Source organism: Sminthopsis crassicaudata, chromosome X, assembly GCF_048593235.1.
Source record: "Sminthopsis crassicaudata isolate SCR6 chromosome X, ASM4859323v1, whole genome shotgun sequence".
Lineage (NCBI taxonomy): Eukaryota > Metazoa > Chordata > Mammalia > Dasyuromorphia > Dasyuridae > Sminthopsis > Sminthopsis crassicaudata.
In genome coordinates this window covers 62,041,769-62,061,972 of record NC_133623.1, presented here as the reverse complement: position 1 = coordinate 62,061,972, position 20,204 = coordinate 62,041,769, and the positions used below count along the sequence as shown (strand labels likewise).

General features: G+C 38.3%; 1 protein-coding gene across 1 annotated transcript in view; it reads right to left on the bottom strand.

Moving 5' to 3' along the window:
• Positions 1 to 20,204, bottom strand: part of IL1RAPL2 (interleukin 1 receptor accessory protein like 2) — a 945,856-nt gene that overhangs the window by 852,910 nt on the left and 72,742 nt on the right. Inside the window, exon 2 of the mRNA XM_074277659.1 lies at positions 11,586 to 11,686. Within this exon, the coding sequence (XP_074133760.1) occupies positions 11,586 to 11,667 (82 nt within the window). The 5' untranslated portion in view covers positions 11,668 to 11,686. The remainder of the gene's footprint in view (positions 1 to 11,585; positions 11,687 to 20,204) is intronic.

Sequence of the window (20,204 nt, the reverse complement as noted above, 5' to 3'; positions counted from 1 at the left end):
TCTATGGGTAGACATAACAGGCAGATATATTTTAGCTCCATATAGAGAAGAACCTTTAGAATTGGTTAATTCCAAAATTAAATTAAAATGGCAACTAGGTGGCACAGTGGATAGAGCACTGGCTCTGAAATCCAGCTTCACACAATAGCAGTATGAGCTTGGATAAGTCCCTTAATCCTTTTTGCCTCAGTTTCCTCATAGGTAAAATGATCTAAAAAGGAAATGAGAAACCATTCCAGGATCTTTATTAAGAAAATTCCAAATGGGGTCACAAAATGACTGAAAAGAATGAACAATAATTCCAAAGAAGGAATGAGCTCCCTGTCAGTAAGTCTTCAAGCAGACATTCAAATGTCAAAGTATGGATAAAAGGTTAGTTTAAATGGCTAATGGTCATTTCCAACCCAGAATATGAGAATCTAAAAAAAGTCCCATAATCTTATGGTTTCCTATGAATCTCTCCTCTAAGAATGGCCCAGCCCAAAACATTTAGCTTGACTAAGGTGGCTTAAGACATCCCTGATTTATTTCACTTTGCATGACAAATTCTGAGTTGAATTTTTTGAATGCTTGGGTCTATGTAAATTAACCTGTAATCCATGGGTTTCTAGAAAATCAACATGGTAATTAATGCAAAGTGATGCAAAATAATGTATCTCCTGAGTTATGGTGGGAAAAATCTGGTAGCCTTCCCAAGCGGACATTCAAAGCCACATAAATAAGATAGACTGTGAACATGGTGGGCCAGAGCAGTGACGCCTGACAAGTGATGATGAAGACTGTGCTAAAATAATGGCTATATGGAACCCTGCCCCAGGACACTTGTGGACCATTCGGTCCCCACTGGCAAAGTCCTTGAATACTACAGAGACAACAAGCCAAGTCACTGAGAGCTGGAGACAAAGGAATAAAAGGTGTCCATGGCTACACAGAAAAGAGGCCAAAAGGCAGATCCACGAGCTGTCTCTTCTCTCCCTTGGCTCACCTGAAGGAGAAGGAGTGGCAGACCAGGTCAGACACCAGCTGGGCAGCAAATCACTTCGAAGGTAACATTTGGGCCTTGGCCGAGGAAACAAAAAAGACCCTGGCAGATAGAAAACCTAATTCCCAAACAAGTCTTGTTTCTGACAACCAATGATCAAAGGCCCTAGAAATGTTCCAAACCCAACTTCCTGGCTCCGACAGGGCAATTAACTGCACCTTTGGTCACTGCCACTCTTGGAATGGTGTACAAGGCAAGGGCTCACCTTGAAATACAAAATTATGGGGGCAAAGAGAAACAGTTGGCTATTGGACTTAGAATAAATACTTCCAGGGGAACCCTTTCACCATATGGGAGTTTTTCACCTTGTGTTCAATATTTAATCCAGTTTTCCACTCGGTTAAATCTCTTAAATCCTCAGTTCAAATTAACAGTGTTTTCACTCAACTATGGCATTAAGAGAAACAGAGCCAGGCCGAATCAAAGGCTTTGCCAGGGAAAACGCAACAACAATGCCAGCTAGAAAATATACAAACAGAACCACAAGGCAACCGGGGTGACTGGGGATTTTGGGGGGAAGGCACTGTCTGGGATGGTAAGGGATAGGAGTGGAGAAAGGAAGATGTCAAAGCACTGAGGAACTAGGAGGAAGTAAAAGGTAAAAAAAATATTATGGCTGTAATAAGCATTTATTAAGCACCTACTATATATCACATGCTGATGATAATAAGAAAAAGCAAAAACAGGTCCTGCCTTCAAGGAGCATAAACTCTAATGGGGGAAGCAAGGGTTGCAAACCATAAAGATACAGAATGATGGAAGGTACAACTTCCACACTGTGGATAACATAAGCAAAAGTAGGGGGAAAGGTCACATAAAAAGTAACTTCCACACTGTGGATAACATAAGCAAAAGTAGGGGGAAAGGTCCCACATAAAAAGTAACTGCCTCCTGCTGCTGATGATTATCAAATTCGACCGAGCACATCATTCGGCTTTATCTTCGACCCAAAAAATGAAGTACAAACCTATCCACATAGTCCCATACACTTAAAATATGGCCAGTGATGCAGGATCACAGGATTTACAATCGGAAGGGATTCAGATGCCAGCTGTTTCAATGTTCTCATTTTGAAGTTGAGACTGCTATGGGTTAAAAAGAAAAATGACTTGGCAAAGGTCATATAAACAATGGCATCGAGTAACAGAGATGCTTTAATGTGGTGAGAAGAGGAAGTGAGTTCTTAACCCTCTATGGGGAAATTTCTTCCCCTGTAAAGTGAGGGAGGTAAACTAGATTTCCGCTGACATTCCTCCCAGCTCTAGAAGCACAGTTTTATAGCACTGATTGTGTTAGAAATTAAGAAGCAGCAATAGGTGTAATAATAATAATAATAATAATAATAATAATAATAATAATGATGATGATGATGATGATGATGATGATGATGATGATGATGATGATGATAGGTGCAAACAGGTTCTTGCCCTATGGAGCAGGCAGCCCCAAAACTGAATCTTTGACCAGAGGAACTAATCCACAATAACTTCCTCCAAAGTGAATGCAGAAGATGGCTGGGGGAAGAAGACCTTGAGACCGCGGATGGGGTGGACTTCATTTTCTAATAATCAATCATACAATTGTGTGATCACGAGGTTGAGAATTGGAAGAAAGCGAAGAAGCCATTCAGTCCAAGGCAACTGGCATTTGGCTTCTTCAACCTGCAATCCTGTTAAGCAGGAGCAGTTCTCCACTTGTACCATCTGACATAGTGTTATTGCTTAAAATAAAAAAAAAAGTGGGGAAAAGGAGAGAATAGCAATGCAAAATTATTCTTCGTTCCAGCCTGAAAGAAACAATCAAAACACGAGAGAATCTTATGGAAAAGAAGAATAATGTTCTGGAGACAGGCAGGGGACAGTCCCAGAATAGGCACTCAGCAACAGATGGCATCCATTTGTCTCTGGCCCCGTGACCTACGATGGACCCCATGATTATAAAGAGCTCCTAAGAAACTACACAGACAGCTGGTTGACAGCGAGTTTACCTTTGCAAGCCAGAGAAAGAGACCATCAGGACGAAGCTGATGGCATTACTTGCAGCCTGCTCTAAATGAGGATTTGAGCAGGTTGTGATGGGCTGCAATGTGAGAATCAGGGGCTCTGGAAATTGGGGCCCTGGGGCTAAAAGATCAAAAAAGGCCTCCTTGAAGGTCCCTGAAAAATAAGTCAATCTCCATGCTTTTTTTTGTTTAATATGAGAGCCATTTGGACAGATTCTTGCCTGTGGAGGAAGAAGGAGGAAATAACAGACACATTCTATTTACCCTGGGCTCTCTTCTTGCTGGCATTCTCTGTTCTTTTGTGCTTTCCCACTATAGACCATGTGAGGAAATCACTCTTCACTCTCTGAGTCTTCGAACTTCCAGAGTTAAATAGCGGAGAGTTAGTAGATTAGCTGAAAAGAGTACCATTTGTAGAGATGGTACTGAGGTCAAGTCATTTAAGCAAGTATACTTGAGTCAACAGATCCAAGACTGATAATGTATACACATGTTCCTAATGAGGTGCCGTGGATGGACAGATAAAACATTCCTGGAAAAAAAAAAAACAGCTACCCAAAATATCTCTAAAAACTAAAAAATATCTCCCTGCTGCTAAAAGGACCACCATGTGCAAAAATATTTGTGGCAGCCCTTTTTGTAGTGGTAAGGAACTGGAAACTGAGTGGGTGCCCATCAGCTGGAGAATGGTTGGGTAAATTGTGATATATGAATATTATGGAATATTATTGTTCTGTAAGAAATGAAGATGAGGCAGATTTCAGAAAGACCTGGAAAGACTTACATGAAGTGATACTGAATGAAGTGAGCAGAATCAAGAAAACATGGTACACATTAACAGTAATCCATACAGCCAGGAAGTGCCAAGTGCCTAAGGGCAGATTTGAACTCAGGTCCTTTTGACTTGAGGGCTGGTGCTTTATTCACTGCACCACCTAGCTGCCCCAAAACTTAGGGCTTCTATACAATTTAGTGATCCAAGAAAATTCCAGTAGACTTGGGATGGAAAATGCCATCTGTCTTCAGAGTGAAAACTATAGCGACTAAATGAGGATAGAAGCACATTATTTTCATGATTTTATTTATTGTTTTTTATTTTAATTTTTTCATGGTTTTCTCCTTTTCTTCTGATTTTTCTTTCACAACATAATTAAAATGGAAATATGTTTAAGATGACTTTTCATGTTTAACCTATATCAGATTGCTTGCTGGATCGGAAAGGGAAGAAGTATGGAAGAGAAGGTGAAAAAAAAAAATTGGAACTCAAACCTTACAAAAATGAATCTTTACATGTAATTAGAAAAAATAAAAAATAATATTAACCAAAATAAAATAAAACAAAAAGAAATACAGTAAAAAAAAAAAGATATCCTCATATTCTTCCATCGAAAGGCAGCAGATTAGGAAGGAACATAAATACAGATCTCAACATTAAATAAATGTTCAATTTGTTCTATTTTTTATTTGCTTCCCCATATGGACAATAAAGAATCAAAGATAAGTTCTGAGGATCTTCTGCATTTAGAGTATAGAATTAAAAATAAATCTGGAAGAAAGCTCAGAAGCCATCAAATCCAGCCCCCTCATTTTAAAAATAAGGAAACTGAGGTCTGGAGAGAATAAATTATTTGATTTAAATCAGAATGTCTATGGTGTGATTTAAACCTTTGTCTTCTTAGCTGTGTATCCAGTGCTCTATGAATATGCTATTCTCTAAGAAATGATAGTCACAGAATGGCACAGTTGGAAAGGACTCCTAAAAGCATTTAGTTCAACTTCAGCATTTTGTAAATGAGGAAACTCAGTCTTAGACAGGGGAAGTCACTTGCCCAAGGTCATAGGGTATCAGGTAGAGTTAAGATCTCCTAATACCTAGACTGATAACCCTCACACTATGCTACAATAACTCATCATGCCATTTAAACAGTTCTCTACCTGAAAGCATTCTTTATAAAATAGCAAATATTTTAATCAACTCAATTGTCTGTGAATTTTTATTCTGAAAGAATTCATTGGTTTAAAGAACTTTTGTGAGAAAATTGATTATTTTATTGCTGCGTCTCTTTGTTCCAGGGCTCTCTCTTCCCCCCCCCCACAGGTCTTTCTTATAATAAAGATGTGAAATTAATTCAATTCAATGTATTTTTATTAAGTACCTATTGTGTGCCAGGCAATGTGCTAGGAGCTGGGAACAAAGAGACAAAAGCAAAACTGTCCTTGCCAATTAGAAAAGAAGAGCTGGGAAACAATATTTACAGCTAGTGTTTCTATTAAAAGCTTCAAAAGTCTTAAAAGAACTAACTCAGAACTATAAGAATATGTCATTCCCCAATTGATAAATTGAATATTTTTCAGATGAAGAAATTAAAACCATTTTAGTCATAGAAAAAATGTTCTAAATCATAATTAATTAGAGAAATGCAAATGAAGACAACTCTGAGGTACCACTATACACCTCTCAGATAGGCCAACATGACAGAAAAGGATAATGATAACTGTTGGAGGGAGATGTGGGAAAAGTGGGACATTAATGCACTGTTGGTAGAGTTGTGAATTGATCCAACCATTCTGGAGAGCAATTTGGCACTATGCCCAAAAGGTTCCAATAGTCTCCCTATTTGGTCTGTATTCCAAAGAGGGAAAAGAACCCACATGTACAAAAATGTTTGTAGCAGCCCTTTTCATAATGGCAAGAAACTGGAAGTTGAGTGAATGCCCATCAGTTGGGAAATGGAAGAATAAGTTATGGTACATAGATAGAATGGAAAATTATTGTTTTAGGAGAAATGATGAGCAGGCTGATATCAGAGAGACCTGGAGAGACTTACAGGAACTGACGCTGAGTGAAATGAGCAGAACCAGAAGATCATTGTACACAGCAACAGCAAGATTATACGACGATCAATTCTGATAGACATGGCTCTCTTCAACAACACAGTGATTCAAAGCAATTCCAATCGACTTAGGGTGGAAAGTGCTTCTGCATCCAGAGAGAAAACTTGGAGATTGAATGTGGATCGACACATAGTTAATATTTTCACATCTGTTTTATTGGTTTGTTTGTTTTTTTTCTCATGGTTTTTTCCCCTTTTGGTACAATTTTTCTTGTGCAACATGACACATATGGAAATGTTTAAAAGAACTGCCTATATTTAACCCATGTCAAATTGTTTGCTGTCTTGGGGGGGTGAAGGGAGGGAGAAAAACTTTGAACACAAAGTTTCACCAAAAAATGACTTTAATAAAGTCAAAACCTCCAAAGAAACTGCCCTTGCTTTCGAGGAACTTACCTTCTATCAGCTAAGCAAAACAAGTCAACCCATTGATGATATGAGCCTCATTTCACAGCAACTGTTCAACAGCTCTCTGTTGAGAGGAGCAAGACATCTGCTTCACTGACAGGACTCTGAAGTCCAGAATGCTCATGGTGTACCTCTGATTTCTCAAATTCAGCCACGGCGTTTGAGTTCTAATATGAACCGACATCAGTTTGGCACGACGTCCTAAAAAAACTAGTTAGATAGCCGTAGATGGGTACGTGAGTGGATAAATGGCTGGGGACACACACACACGCACACACACACACACACACACACACACACACACACACACACATATATATCCTCCCTTCTAGTCACTATCCTCTGAACTGTTCCCCCCTTTTCCTGTCTCACGCCCACTCCCACATTTCTCTATTGGAACTAAACTAGATTATCTCTGAGGTTCCTTCCAAATATAAAATCTTATCATCTAGTATCTCTCTCAGCACTGGAGAGTTCCCTTCCCTACTCATTAAAATCTACCACAGCCTTCAAGGCCCAGCTGCAGCATCTCTCCCTCCTTAATCCCCAGCCCTATAAAGTCTTTCCTGACTACTCCGATCCATACTGTTGAGAGCCTGGGCCTCAGTTTCCCCATCTGTAAAGTGAGCGATTTAGACTAGATGATCTCTGAAGTGGGCTTTAGGCAAGTCATTTCCCATCCCTGGGCCTCAGTTCATCTCACATGTAAAATATGGATAAGTCATGATAGAGAGACAGAAGAGAAAATACTCTCAAAAATATCTGTTTCATGAGGATGTGAAATCACAAAGAACACAAGGGATACGGCAGGAAGAATATACATTTCTACTGCAGGAACATTCTGCAGAGACCAAACAACAAAACAAACACTTAATGCAAACCTATCCTACACTATTCAGCAGACCTAGAAATTAACTGGTTTGCATTTTGTAGTAAGTATGAATGTGACCTGGCCCCAGCTGCAGCCCCAGTGCTGTTTCAGCTGTTTTCTTAGGCAGACTAGATGGCTGTGCTTGTAGTACACCATGTATTATGGCTCCTTTTGTTTGCATATCTCCTGGAATCTGGAAGGTTTCCAGCAATCAGCATAAGATTGAGAAAAAAAAAAAAACAATTATATTCTTTTCTAAGTCATAAGACTATAAAATTACAGCTGTAGATCTGGAAGGGACCTCAGGTCATCCCGCCTGACTTGTTTGTTTTTACAGAAGGAAACTGAGGTGCAGGGAGGGTAAGTGACTTGTCCAGGGTCATACACTAAATCCAAAATCTAGAAGAGATCTCAGAGGCCATCTATTCCAACCCTCTCACTTTTCAAAGGAGGGAACTGAGTTCAAAGGAAGTGAAATAACATGTCCAAGTTCTCATTGGTTCTAAGCACCAGAAGTGGGATTTGAGCCCAGGTCCTCTTTTCATTGTATTGTGCTACCCAATATTTGACAGGAAAGGTGCAATGGTTCCTTCTTCATTCATTGCTCACCAGAACCCACAGGAAGCTATAATCCTGGCTATCTCAGTGATACAGATCTCTTCTTATCAAGAAGTACTCAAAAACTCTTCAAACAGACTTCACATCTAAGTTGTGATTACCCGGATCAGAATCATCCCCATTATTCCCGACATCGTTATCAAGCATTCATCTCCCAACATCTTTCAAGTTCTCCACTCACACACGGCAGGCCGTCTTCTCTCCCCTCAGCTATTAGAAGAGCCTCTTAATAAGACTCCTTGCCCCAAATTGCTCCCCACCTCCATCCAGCCCCAAAGGAGCTGCTGAAGGAATTTTCCTAAAAGTACCGCTCTGACTCCATCCCCTTTCTAATCAATAAACTCTGTGGCTTCTTTATTGCCTCTAAATAAAAAGGTCTCATCTCTGGAAATTAACCTGGCTCCTCCCTGCACTATTATAAGTCCTCTCTGAGGTTAGGGTTCCTCAAAGTTTTGTGTCAGGGACCCTAATAGTTTGGTGAAATCTATAGACCTCCTTCTAAGAACAATGTTTTTAATTAAATAAGATATCTAGGATTATCAAAAAAAAAAAAACTATACTGAAATACAGCTGTCAATTTTTTTTTTTAATTCTTAAGTCCCAGCTAAAGAACTCCTGCTCAATGACTATAATTTTCAAAGAATATCAACTTGTATTGACAGAAGGAGTCTTTCCTTTTAGCACTGAAATCACATGCCAATATCATTAAGAATATAGATTTATACTTAGAGCTCTTTAACTATCTGAGGCCCAGGAACCTCCCTCTCAACTGGCCACCATGCAATATTATTTAGTGAGAGTTTTTTTATTAGATGTTATTAAACATTCTTTCAAAAGAGAAATTGACTGTAACGCCGCAGTGAGCGAACATCACCAATTCTCCTGTGGCGCAAAGCAGAAGCGTTGGGCTACAAGTGGAAGGAGTATGATGGGAGGCAGCGAATCAGAAAAGGAAGGAGAAGGGAACAAAGTGGTGCTTGAAGCCAATCCATTCTCGGCAACACTCCTGGGCCTCTTTGTTCACATCTCTAGGGCTCAGAGAAGCTGAAATTCTATAATTTCACCTCCTCTCTCTTCCCAATTGTAGATATCAACAAACATGAAAAACAGGACTTGTTAAAAGAGATTTTTTTCCATAACAATTTCTATTCTGAAGGGCTGATCATTCCTCACCCTACATCCTAGCTGTAGAGAAAGGACACAACCAAAAGCCAAAAAAGATACTCATAAACTTTGAGAGAGATGTAGCAAAAAGGGGTGCTATGAAAGTTACCTACTTTTTAAATCATACTGGGAATCCACTGAGAAGCCATTCTCCTTTACCTGTTTTATAAGTGCTTCTCTCCCCATAAACCTAGTTTTTCCAAACTATAATCTGAGTACACAGCTGGCTACTTTAATAAGGGTGTGGAGAGTATTGGGAGGAAAGGGGGAGTATATATTCTATTTGAATCCAACTACTGCAGTACAAATGGCTTTTTTGATGTTTGATTCATTTTTCCTTTCTGACACTGCCTGAACCGTTAGAATATAGTCAAGTGAGAAAAATGGGATCTGGTCCAATAAGCTGTATTTGGTGGTAGATAATCTCCCCGACTGTTTTATCTCAGTGATAGTCCATTCAAAGCAAGATTAAAAGTGAAAATGTTACTAGAGGAAAGAAGGCTTGGAGTAACAGGGAAGCTTGAAAGTAATAGAGAAAAAATATATTTCCTATAATATATACAAGGATGAGCGACAATATATAAAATCAAACATACATGTATATACTAGATGAACTACCAATTGATACTCACTTCAAAAGTTAGGAGAGGGAAAGAAGGGGGAAGGGGGAAGGAGAAAATGGAGAGGATGAAAAAGAGAAGAGAGGAAAGAGGAGGGGAGGAGAGGGAAGAGAAGAAAGAAAGAGGGAGGGAGGGAAGGAGGGAGAGAAGAAATAGTAGAAGAGGAGAGGAAGAAAGGGAAAAAGAAAAAATGACAGGAGGCTAGGGGAGGGATAGGGGAGAGGGAGAATGAAAGGGATGGGAATTTACAGAAAGAGAAAAGGAAAGAGAGAGCTGGCAAGGGAAAGGGATAGGAAGAAATAAGAGGAAATGGATAAATAGAGGGAAAGGGACAGATGGAGAAGAGGAAGGAGAAAAGAGTGAAAGAAAAAGGAGAGGACAGGGAGGGAGCAAGAATAGAAAAGGAGGCGGGGTGGAGGGAGCAAAGGTAGGGGGAAAGGAGAGAGAGAGAGAGAAAGAGAAGGAGAAGAAGGAGAAAGGAAAAGGGAGAAAAAAGGAAATGAGAGGGAGAAAGAGAGGGAGCAAGGAAGAAGAGAGGGACAGGGAAAAAAGAGGATGAGAGAGAAGGAAAGGGAAAAGTGAAGAAGAAAGTAAAAGGGAGAAAAAAAGGAGATGAGAGGGAAAAAGAAAGGGAAGGAGGAGGAAAAGAGGATAGGGAGTGAAGCAAAGAAAAGGGATAAGGGAAGAGTCAAGGGGGAAGAGGAAGAGAGGAGGAAAAGGGAAGGGATATTTGATAGTGCAAAGTGGCAATACAATTATGTGACGTCCCTAATTGCTTCCCATCTGGTAGAAGAAAAGGTTTCTGATTGTGTTAAGGCCCAAAAAGCTGCTCCAGAGGGCTGTGTGCAATGCCTGCAGACCACATCAGGCTGCTTTAAGTAGTCAGGATTGGGAGATCTACGTGTGCCGCATTTGTCTTTATGTCAGTGAGCAAGTGCTACTGATCCATTACCTTACCTTTACTTCTTCAGAATCGTTTGGATGGCATCTATGTTATTAAGCTCAATATATTATCAGTTAAAAAGTAATGACACCCTTCAACTATTTCAATGTCCAAGCACAAAGCGAGCTCAAAGTCCCCTCGAGCATCTATCATTTCAAAAAAATATAGACATGAACCCTCTCCGCTAGATTTTGCACTTAATCAGAAAGTCAGGAGTCATATAAATTCCTTTCTGGGAGATAGTGGTCCAGGAGCCAACAGCCATCTTCCTCTGAATCATTTGTTTCCACAGAATAATACATTTCTCAATGTCTTACTAGAAAGATTACAGACAAAAAATCGATTCTTAAGTTCCCATGTATAGTTTGTAATTATAGCTAAAATGTATAATCAAAACTGAAAGATGACATATACATTCAAGTGTTATCAAACAATGATTAAGCGTTGATTGGAATGTCTATTGACTATGGCTAATCTCTTAGCCCGACCCTGGCAGTCTGCCAGCCTCCCTCATCCAGAGAAATTTTTCTTCAGGCAATTAGCTAATACTGCCTAACTCAAAAGCTTTATTTAGACGGATGCCTGTTAGACATTTGGGGCAAAAGTGGGGAATCAAAGCTCATTTGTATTTTTCCAAAGCTTCAATGCTTCCTAGGACTACCTTTGTTCATGAATCGACAACCAATAGGCCAGCATTTGCTCCCATCTGAATATTAACCTCCAACAGAGCACCTTGTCTAGGTAGTCACCTTGTACATAGACAAAGACCTTGTCTAGACAAGGTCTTTGTCTATGTCTGATGTGTTTTGGGTAGAAGCTGTGCCATCAAAGTTCATGTGTCATACAGAGTTCCCCTAGGCAATTAATTTTATCAGAATCTCAATGTATCTCACTTCCATCTGAAACTTTATTTCTCATGGGAGAGCTAGAATACAAGAACTGCTGGTTAAAGACACAATTATAGAGACCAGTTCCATTCCGGATGCTCAGACAACATCCCCAGATCAAGAATGAGCAACTTACCAGAATTCCTCTTTGACACAAACTTCAGATTTGTGCTGACTACCGAACAGATCACAAGAGCCAAGAGAATTGGTGGCTTCATCTTTCATATCCGGGGGTAGCTGAAAAAAAAAAAAAGAAAAAGAAAAGAAAAAATAAGAAGTCTGTTATCATAGTTTGTTGAGTTGCCAAAACTACAACTGTATCTCTACATTTCCAAAAGATAAGCTATATCTTAATCTAGGAGTGTATAGTTTTATTTTTATGCAAAGATGGGAAAACATAAAGATCCAAAGGAACCATTTACGAAGAACTTATCCCTCTGTACCAAACCAGCACCTAATCTCCTTGCCAGGGAGATACAGTAGCCAAATGAAACACTAGTTTAAAAAGTAAACCCATTTATAAGATCTTACAAATATCAAAGATTATGAGTACTATAACTTCCTAAAACAGCTAGGATAAATAAGCAATTTAGCAAGAACATTGTGCAAGACTAAATTAAGCGAGATCATTCTAAAGACATTTAAGTATGAAACCAAAATAATAACAGAGAGACCTAAAAAAATGGAAAAGATCTGTCAAAGATTTCGAGAACACATTCTTTTTTCCATCAAACAACACTGAAGCCATTACAATGGTATTCTTAATTTCACAATCTGTGATGGACGGCACAAGGAAGTCAAAATGAAAAGAAATTAAGATGGGAGGGAAGCTAGACAAAACCATGTAGGAAAATGGTTCTCAACCAAGCAGGAATAAAGGAATAAAGAGAGATGCTAAAAACTATAGAGAGTGGAAAACCATAGATGATACCATGATGAAAGAAGGTAAAGAAGAAGACAGTGATAAGTAATAAAAAGAGATAATGTAATTTTCACTGGTCAAAATTAAAAAAAAAACCCAGTGAATTAATTTTTATGTGCTTACCTTGTATTTTGACTCAAATATGCATGGCAAGCCAAAGAGAATCATGGGAATTTTTTATTCTAAGTCAGGTTGTTGAAGCAAAGAACCATGATCTCAGCTCTGATACAGAATAAAGAAGACTGAATTCTCCTGGGAATATCCTGCCCGTATCTTCATGTCTTAGATGTTCTGGTACTACAGAGACAATTAAATGCTCTTTCATAATAATGGAACCTAGCCCAATGACTACTGGTTTTATGAATGCCTTTTAATCACTGCTGTTGCTATTAAACAGCCTTTACAGCACACACTGAGTCTACTCTAGAAATGTGAAGTATAGGACAAAGAATACAGAGAATTAGCAATGGCATGCTAGGTGGGTGCAGTGGCAAAAGTACTGGACGTGGAGTCAGGAAAACTTGAGGTCAAATATGGCCTTAGATACTTTGTAAACATTAAAGTGATACACAGATACTAACAATTGTTATTATTCCATTAGTGATACAATAATATATCCTAGCATTCCTAAAGAAACAATAATTAGCATTTTTGGAGAGTCCTTTGGAACAATACTATAAATTATGTATGCTTTGATCTTGTAACGTCACTACTAGGTCTATATCACAAAAAGACTAAAGGAAAAGGATCTATATATACAAAAACTTTTATAGCACCTCTTTCAGTAGAGGGCAAGAATTGAAAATTGAGAGGATGTCCACTGTACAAGTTGTACTTTATGATTTTGATATAATACTATCGAGCTATGAGAAATGATGATAATATTTTCACAAAAACCTGGAAATATTTATTTGAACTGATGCGGAATGAGTGAACAAAACCAGGAGAACATTATACATAGTAATAGCAATACTGTACAATGATCAACTGTGAATGGCTTACCTATTCTCATTAATACAATGATTCAAGACAATCACAAAGGTCATGTGATGAAAAAAGCTATGAGCCTCCAGAAAAAGAAATGATATAGACTGAATGTAGATCAAAGCATACTATGTTTCATCTTAATTTTTGTGGGGTTTTTTGGTGTTTTCTTTCACAATTAATATGGAAATACGGATTGTCTTATTACACATATATAAGCTCTATCAAATTGTTTGCTGTCTCATGGAAAGGGGTGGGGAAGCAGAACAACATTTTAATGAATTTTAAAAATTTACATGTAATAGGGGAAAACAACAAATGGGACCATTTGGTACTTAATTAGTTAAGTCTCTTACTATGATGATCATAGGGAATTAGCAAAAAAAAAAAAAATTGGCAACTTTAGGAGAAATAAGTGAGTATACTAGTTAACAGAGAAATACCCAGAGTAGCTTATATGTCCTCAGCAGCAAAAGCACCAAGCCCAGTAACTCCAAATGCAGTCATGCTACCTAAGGTTGGAATATTAGCATTCTTTTCAGAGAGGCAGCCCTGCCAGCTGAATGGGGATACCTTGAAGTCTGGGCTGAAACAGGTAACAAAGCCGATATACAGGCAGCACAGAGATGAGGCAGAGAAACATGGATGATTACTGGTGAGTCTCGGGGGACCTGCTTATGATGCTACATGTACAGGAAAGTACAATGCTCTGAGACTATAGGACTGGAAGTCTTTCAAAGCTAGATATCCAATTTGATGATGCAGAAAGTGATGGTGACACTCATATAAAAACTCTAATGAACTCTCATGAGGAGAAAGAGAAGGCCCTGACTTTGTGTTTGGGTTGAAGAAGCTGCCACAGCGCGATGTAATCAATGGTATGTTGCCTATAGGCCACTTTAGACTGAATCAAGATCTCTGGATTGGGACCGCCGACCACAAGGATGCTGGCAGACTTTCTAGTTTACTATTTATGGAGCTACCTCTTCATAAGCAAAAGGATCAGCCTTCAGCTTGTCAGTCAGCAAATGTTTATTAAGCACAGTGGTGAGTGCTGGGGATACACAGAAAGGCAAAAGGCAGACCTCGTCCCAGAGGAGCTCATGGTCTAATGGGGGAAACAATATGCAAACAGCTGAAAACAGGATAAAATGGAGATAATCGACAGAGGAAAGGCACTAAAACGAATGGGGATTGGGAGAAACTTCCTGTAGAAAGCAGGACTATAGCTGGGGCTTGACAAAAGCTAGAGAAGCTAGGAAAGAGACACGAGGAGTTCAGTATTCAGAATTAGTACATTTGCTCCTGCAACTAAAGGTAGAGTATATGAGGAAGGAGAGCATGATGGAAGAAAGCAAAATGGTCTCGCAGGATTCTAAGACATCTTCGCCACATGTGGCATTAAGGTCAAACAAGAGATTAGCCCGGATCACTCCGATTTCACTGCAAGAATTTGAAGGAGGTCTACTGGAAAACAGCCTTGTAAGCAAAGCTTTCCCTCCTGGAAAGGAAAGTCAAATCAACAAAGAACAGCAATGGCAAAACACAGTAAAGGATGTCATGCAAAATTGTCTGAGAAATGGAAACCATGTGGTCACATGAAGATTAAGTGGATTTTAAAAGAGAATCTATCATTACTATATAAGAACCTCTTGCCACTGAACTGGTATTGGAAAATGCTGCTGAGATGGGGTGGGGTCTCCAAAGAGCTAAGTTTTACTTTACCTACTTACTCTTTCTTGATTTCTCCAACCTCATTCAGCCGTAACTACATTTGAGATATAGAATATCCCCACTGTGTTTGGGTTACAGATCCTAAATGATCCTTGTATTCTAGTCATTCTATGAGAAATAGTTGGGTTTCTTCTTCAGCCTTTCTTTAGTAGGATTAAGCTTCTGTGAATCAGATAAGAACTGATCATACAGGGGTAACACTGTTGAGAGTTTGAAGTTACTTAAAGAAATGAGTACTGAAAAGAGAGGTACGGTGACTCTAGTATGTCCAGACATATCAAAAATAACTGGATTGAGTGAGAACAACTCCAACCTCCTCGAAGTATAAATAGAACACTGTGGAGCTAGAACACAATACCTGGATGTCCTGACAATTCATGCAAAGGTCTACATGAAGACTGAAGCCAATGGTGACAGAAAGCGTCAGAGGGACAGTGACAATTCCATCTCAATAGCAGATCCAGAGAGGTTTAATTTTAGTGAGTCTCCAGAACCTGAAGAATGAATCGTTTAAGGAAAACTTGGGCAGAACTAGAACATTCTCATTGTATGAATGGGAAGTAAAGGTTGGTCAAGAAGCAGTCCAGCTCAATGACTCGAATCTTTTTTCAAGAGTAATCATGGGAGATTTTCCTCTGTGGTATGAAAGACTTCAGAAATCATTTGAAAGAGAAATTCACCAATGAGATCACAGAATTCCTTCCTACTAACATTAGGTCATTTCTTTTTCACCTAGTATCAGAGGCTGAGAATAAAAGACTTTGTCCTAACTAACTTATGGTTAGAAATTCCCAAGAGCCTGTTGTGTGGCCATGCAAATGAACTTGGGAACAGAAAAATGGGGCAAGGTAGAGAAGTTTGAATCTAAGACTTTATTTTATATAGATAATGAAATAGATACCGTTATGATACAGATATATATCAGCAGACAATTCCTCCAGCTTTAATTTTGGCAACACTATTATCTCCCTACACTCCAAATCCTTATGGCTGTTTATCAGCTCTATGAATCCATAAAAGAATAACTTACACACCTATTGACAAACAATAACTCACATATGCACATATTTTTGAAATTTGCAAAGCGCTATAAAATTATTTGAATCTCTCAAAAACCTCATAAGAGACACTATTAGTAACTCCATTTTACAGCAATAAAAACTGAAGCTCCGAAAGGTTAAGTGAAAATAAGAGAAGAAAACAAACAGACCTTTAGAAATCATTCTTCAACATAGCACAAAGTATACATCTTTACATTATTGGAGCTAGAAGGGACCCCAGAACAAAATCCTGTCTTGTTCACCAGCTTCACTTTACAGATAAGAAAGGTAAAATTCTGAGCTGTTAAAGGACTTGCCCAAGGTCACAAAGGAAACAGAACTGAAATTTGAACCCGAGTCTTTTGACTCCAAACTCAACATCTTTCATTCACATAATTAACAGAAAAGTAGCCAAAATACAAGATCCCACTTATTGTTTGTTGACAATTTGAAAAGGGCACTGGATTCAGGACAATAAGATGCAGACCTAGTCACTCTTCCAACAATCTCTCTCCCATGTATGCATTAAAATCATAAAACATTCTTCGATAGATGCTACAGAGATAACTTTGTTATTAATCTAGGCAAGATCTAAAAAGAGGGAATGTCTGCTAGCCAAAAGTGGCATTCAGCGTCATGGAGGATGTCTTAGCAGAGAGTCCAAATAGAAGAATTTACAGTAGATAGTGAGTTCCACAATCTCTCATGGTGGATGGCGTGACTTCATTAAACCCCAGACTCCCAAATGAAATCCATTATCACTCTAAATTATTTATGTACCTCAACTGTCCACTTGGGCAAAAGCAATGTGTGTCAGCAGTAAATTCCCCCACTTTTGGCATAAATTCTGGCTAGCGAGATACTTTGCTGTCTTATCATACTTTAAACTCAAATGACTTGTAGCAAAAGGGCTATGATATGTCTGTGGATGGACAGCCCAATGACCTGATTCCTCCCTTTGTCTGTCTGTCTGTCTCTCATATATATATATATATATATATATATATATATATATATATAAAATTAATTATATACTGTATCATTAATATAATATATAACACATTATATATTATAGATAATATATTACATATAATTATATATATATATATATATATATATATATATATATATGAGAGAGAGAGGAGACAGCCATTGAAAATGAACAATAAACTGGACCCAGAAGTGAAGATGAGGAAGAAAACCAGGATTGTACTTAGAAAATTATGAAACACTTCCAGTGACCCCCAAGCTTATTTTTAAATTAAAACAAGGGATCTTTTTAACATCAATATTTTTCTGAATGAAGCTGCAAATCATGGAATATAATAATAATTAAGGAATTAAAATTGAAGGAAATATGGTGGTGGTGAATACACTATCTCAAACTACTAATAATGCACTGACAAATGAAAGCATATATAATAATATCAAAGAAATATGCAAGCTGCAGAGCATTTGGCTCAGAGCCTTTCTCACATAGAAAGTAAAAACAAAAGTTAATGCAATCCGGGCCTGCAGGAAGAAAGGCACAGGAATGGCGAGGTAATAGTGCCTCTGTGTTTGTTTGGGTGTTTTTTTTGCCCTGGTCGCTCATATTGCATCTGGAATACCATGAGGAATTAAAGATCTCAGTTGGAAAGGGACATGAATAAACTGAAGAAGAACCAGAGGAAGAAAGCTACAATGGCCAATGGTCACAAGTCAATGTCATGTGATGATTGGTTGAAGCAACTGTGGATCTTAGCCTGGAGGAAAGAAACAAGCATTTATTAGGTGCCTACTATGTGCTGGCCACTGTGCTAAGCACGTTAAAATATTATCTAATTTGATCCTCACAACAATTCTCTAAATGCTATTATTCCCATTTTATAGTTAAGGAAATGGAGGCAAACTGATGTTAAGTAACTTGCCTAGAGTCACATAGCTAGTCAGTGGCTAAAACTAGATTTAAGCTGAAGTCTTGCTCATTCTACTGTGCTACATAGCTGGCTCTGTTCAGTCATTTTTCAGTTGGGTCTGACTCTCCAGGAACCCCTTTGGTTTTCTTGGCAAAGATATTGGATTTATCTGTCAAGTCCTTTTCCAGCTTATTTTATAAGAAAACTGAGGCAAACAGGGGTAAGTGACTTGCCCAAGGTCACACAGCTACTCCCTGAGATCAGATATGAACTCAGGAAGAGAAGTCTTCCTGACTCCAGTTCCAGCACTGTATTCACTACACAGTGCCACCTACCTACCCTCATATGCCCTTAGGCAAGAAAATTTAGAGGAACATGGTAGCCATATTCAAGGTCTTGAAAAACAATCATATGGAAGACAAATTTGATTTTAACTTGTTGGCTCAGAGTAGAAACAGGAGAAATGGGAACAAGTTACAAACAGGAAAATGGAGACTTAAATTAAGGGAAAATGCTCTAACAGTAAGAGATTTCCAAAAGTAGATTAAGCTGCGTAAGGAGGTCATAAACTCAAGTAGAGACTGGATGAGCCCTCATCCAGTATATGTTAGACTTTGTAGCCAACGAAGTCCCTTGCACCTCTAAAATTCTATGATTCTTTGATGACATCTCCTTGGTAAAATACATTTTAGCATATTGATCTCTTTTGAAAAGTAGCAAAAACAAGGAAAAACTGGATTTAGATTGTAAAGTACTCTCCTTTATATTTGTAACATCTTAAATCCCAGTTACTTCAATTGTGTTTATTAAACTGTGACACCCAATATGGAGTCTCATAGCTGAATGTGGGGGTCACAGAATTAGGATTTGTCATGAGTAATGTTTGATTTGTATACCTGTTTTATATACTGATATATTTAGGGTCACGTAAAAATTGCTCAGGCCAAAAAGGGTCTTAAATGGAAAAAGTTTAAGAATCCCTGTCATTAATAGTTTTTGCCCAGAACCTAAATCACAGTTATGTCAATGATATGCAGAGGTAAATGAATGTTAAACATATAATTATTAGTAGAGTTCAAAAACTATTTCTACCCCCTTACCTAAATGACTTTCCATTCTTTATAAAGTTAAATACTCAACATCTGAGTCTGAACCACATAATCATCATCAAAGAATCACACAAATTAGGCCACTTTTCTCCTCTTTAGTCTGATTAGAACTAGGGTATGTTAATTACTTTGATCTGGGTAAGCATTTCACAATACTTACTTATTATGAACTTTCCTATGTAGAAGCTTATTCGCTCCAAAAATAATAATTGAGCACCTACTGAATATTTTCTTACTGTGTGAGTTGTAAACCAAATCGACCTATATTAAATTTATGAATTTGTTGATCTAAAAATCGATTTCTACTATCAGGGATTTTCCTTCGCAGTCAGAGACACAAGATATGCATATTAGAGAGGTGAGTGCAAAGCTAAGGGCAATGGCAAAGTCAGAATCAAGTGTAGTGTGGCACACTACCATGATGAAGAGAGGATATACAGTTCCCTTGAAATTTGGCAAAATTGTCAATACAAATTGCCAAATAGATCAATATAATCCATCTCTTAGCAATGTCCATCTGAGAGTCCATCAATGGGCAAGAAAAGTAATATCTGTTACCAAAGCTGAATTGGAAGGATATGAGCTGGATTTGGAAGCACAGAATCTGCTTTCTGACTTTAGATTGCCAAAAATTGTGTGACTTTGGGCAAATCATTTAACCTCTATGGACCTCAGATTTCTCATCTGTAACAGTGAAGGTATTGGACTGGGTGACCTCTAAGGTTCAACGTAAAATTCCAGAAATGTTTCTAAAACTCCAAATGTCTTAAGCAAAAGTCCATAGAAATCTGATATTTCCATTTTCTGTAGTCCTTGCACTGAAAAGTTACTGCTATGTGAAGAAAGCCTTTGGGAATTATGTGGAATGCTTTTATTCACTTGTTTACAAGTTCTCCTTGCCTTATTTTTCCCGAAAATTATTTGCTCCTAACTTGGGCAATCGTGATAAAATGGCTCTTATTCCTGAATTCCACAATTCCACTTTGGGATTTCATGCTTTTGTTGATTCCCTCGGGTTAGCGTGTTCATCCCTGAAAGACTATAGAAACATCTGAAAGGATGCAGGCT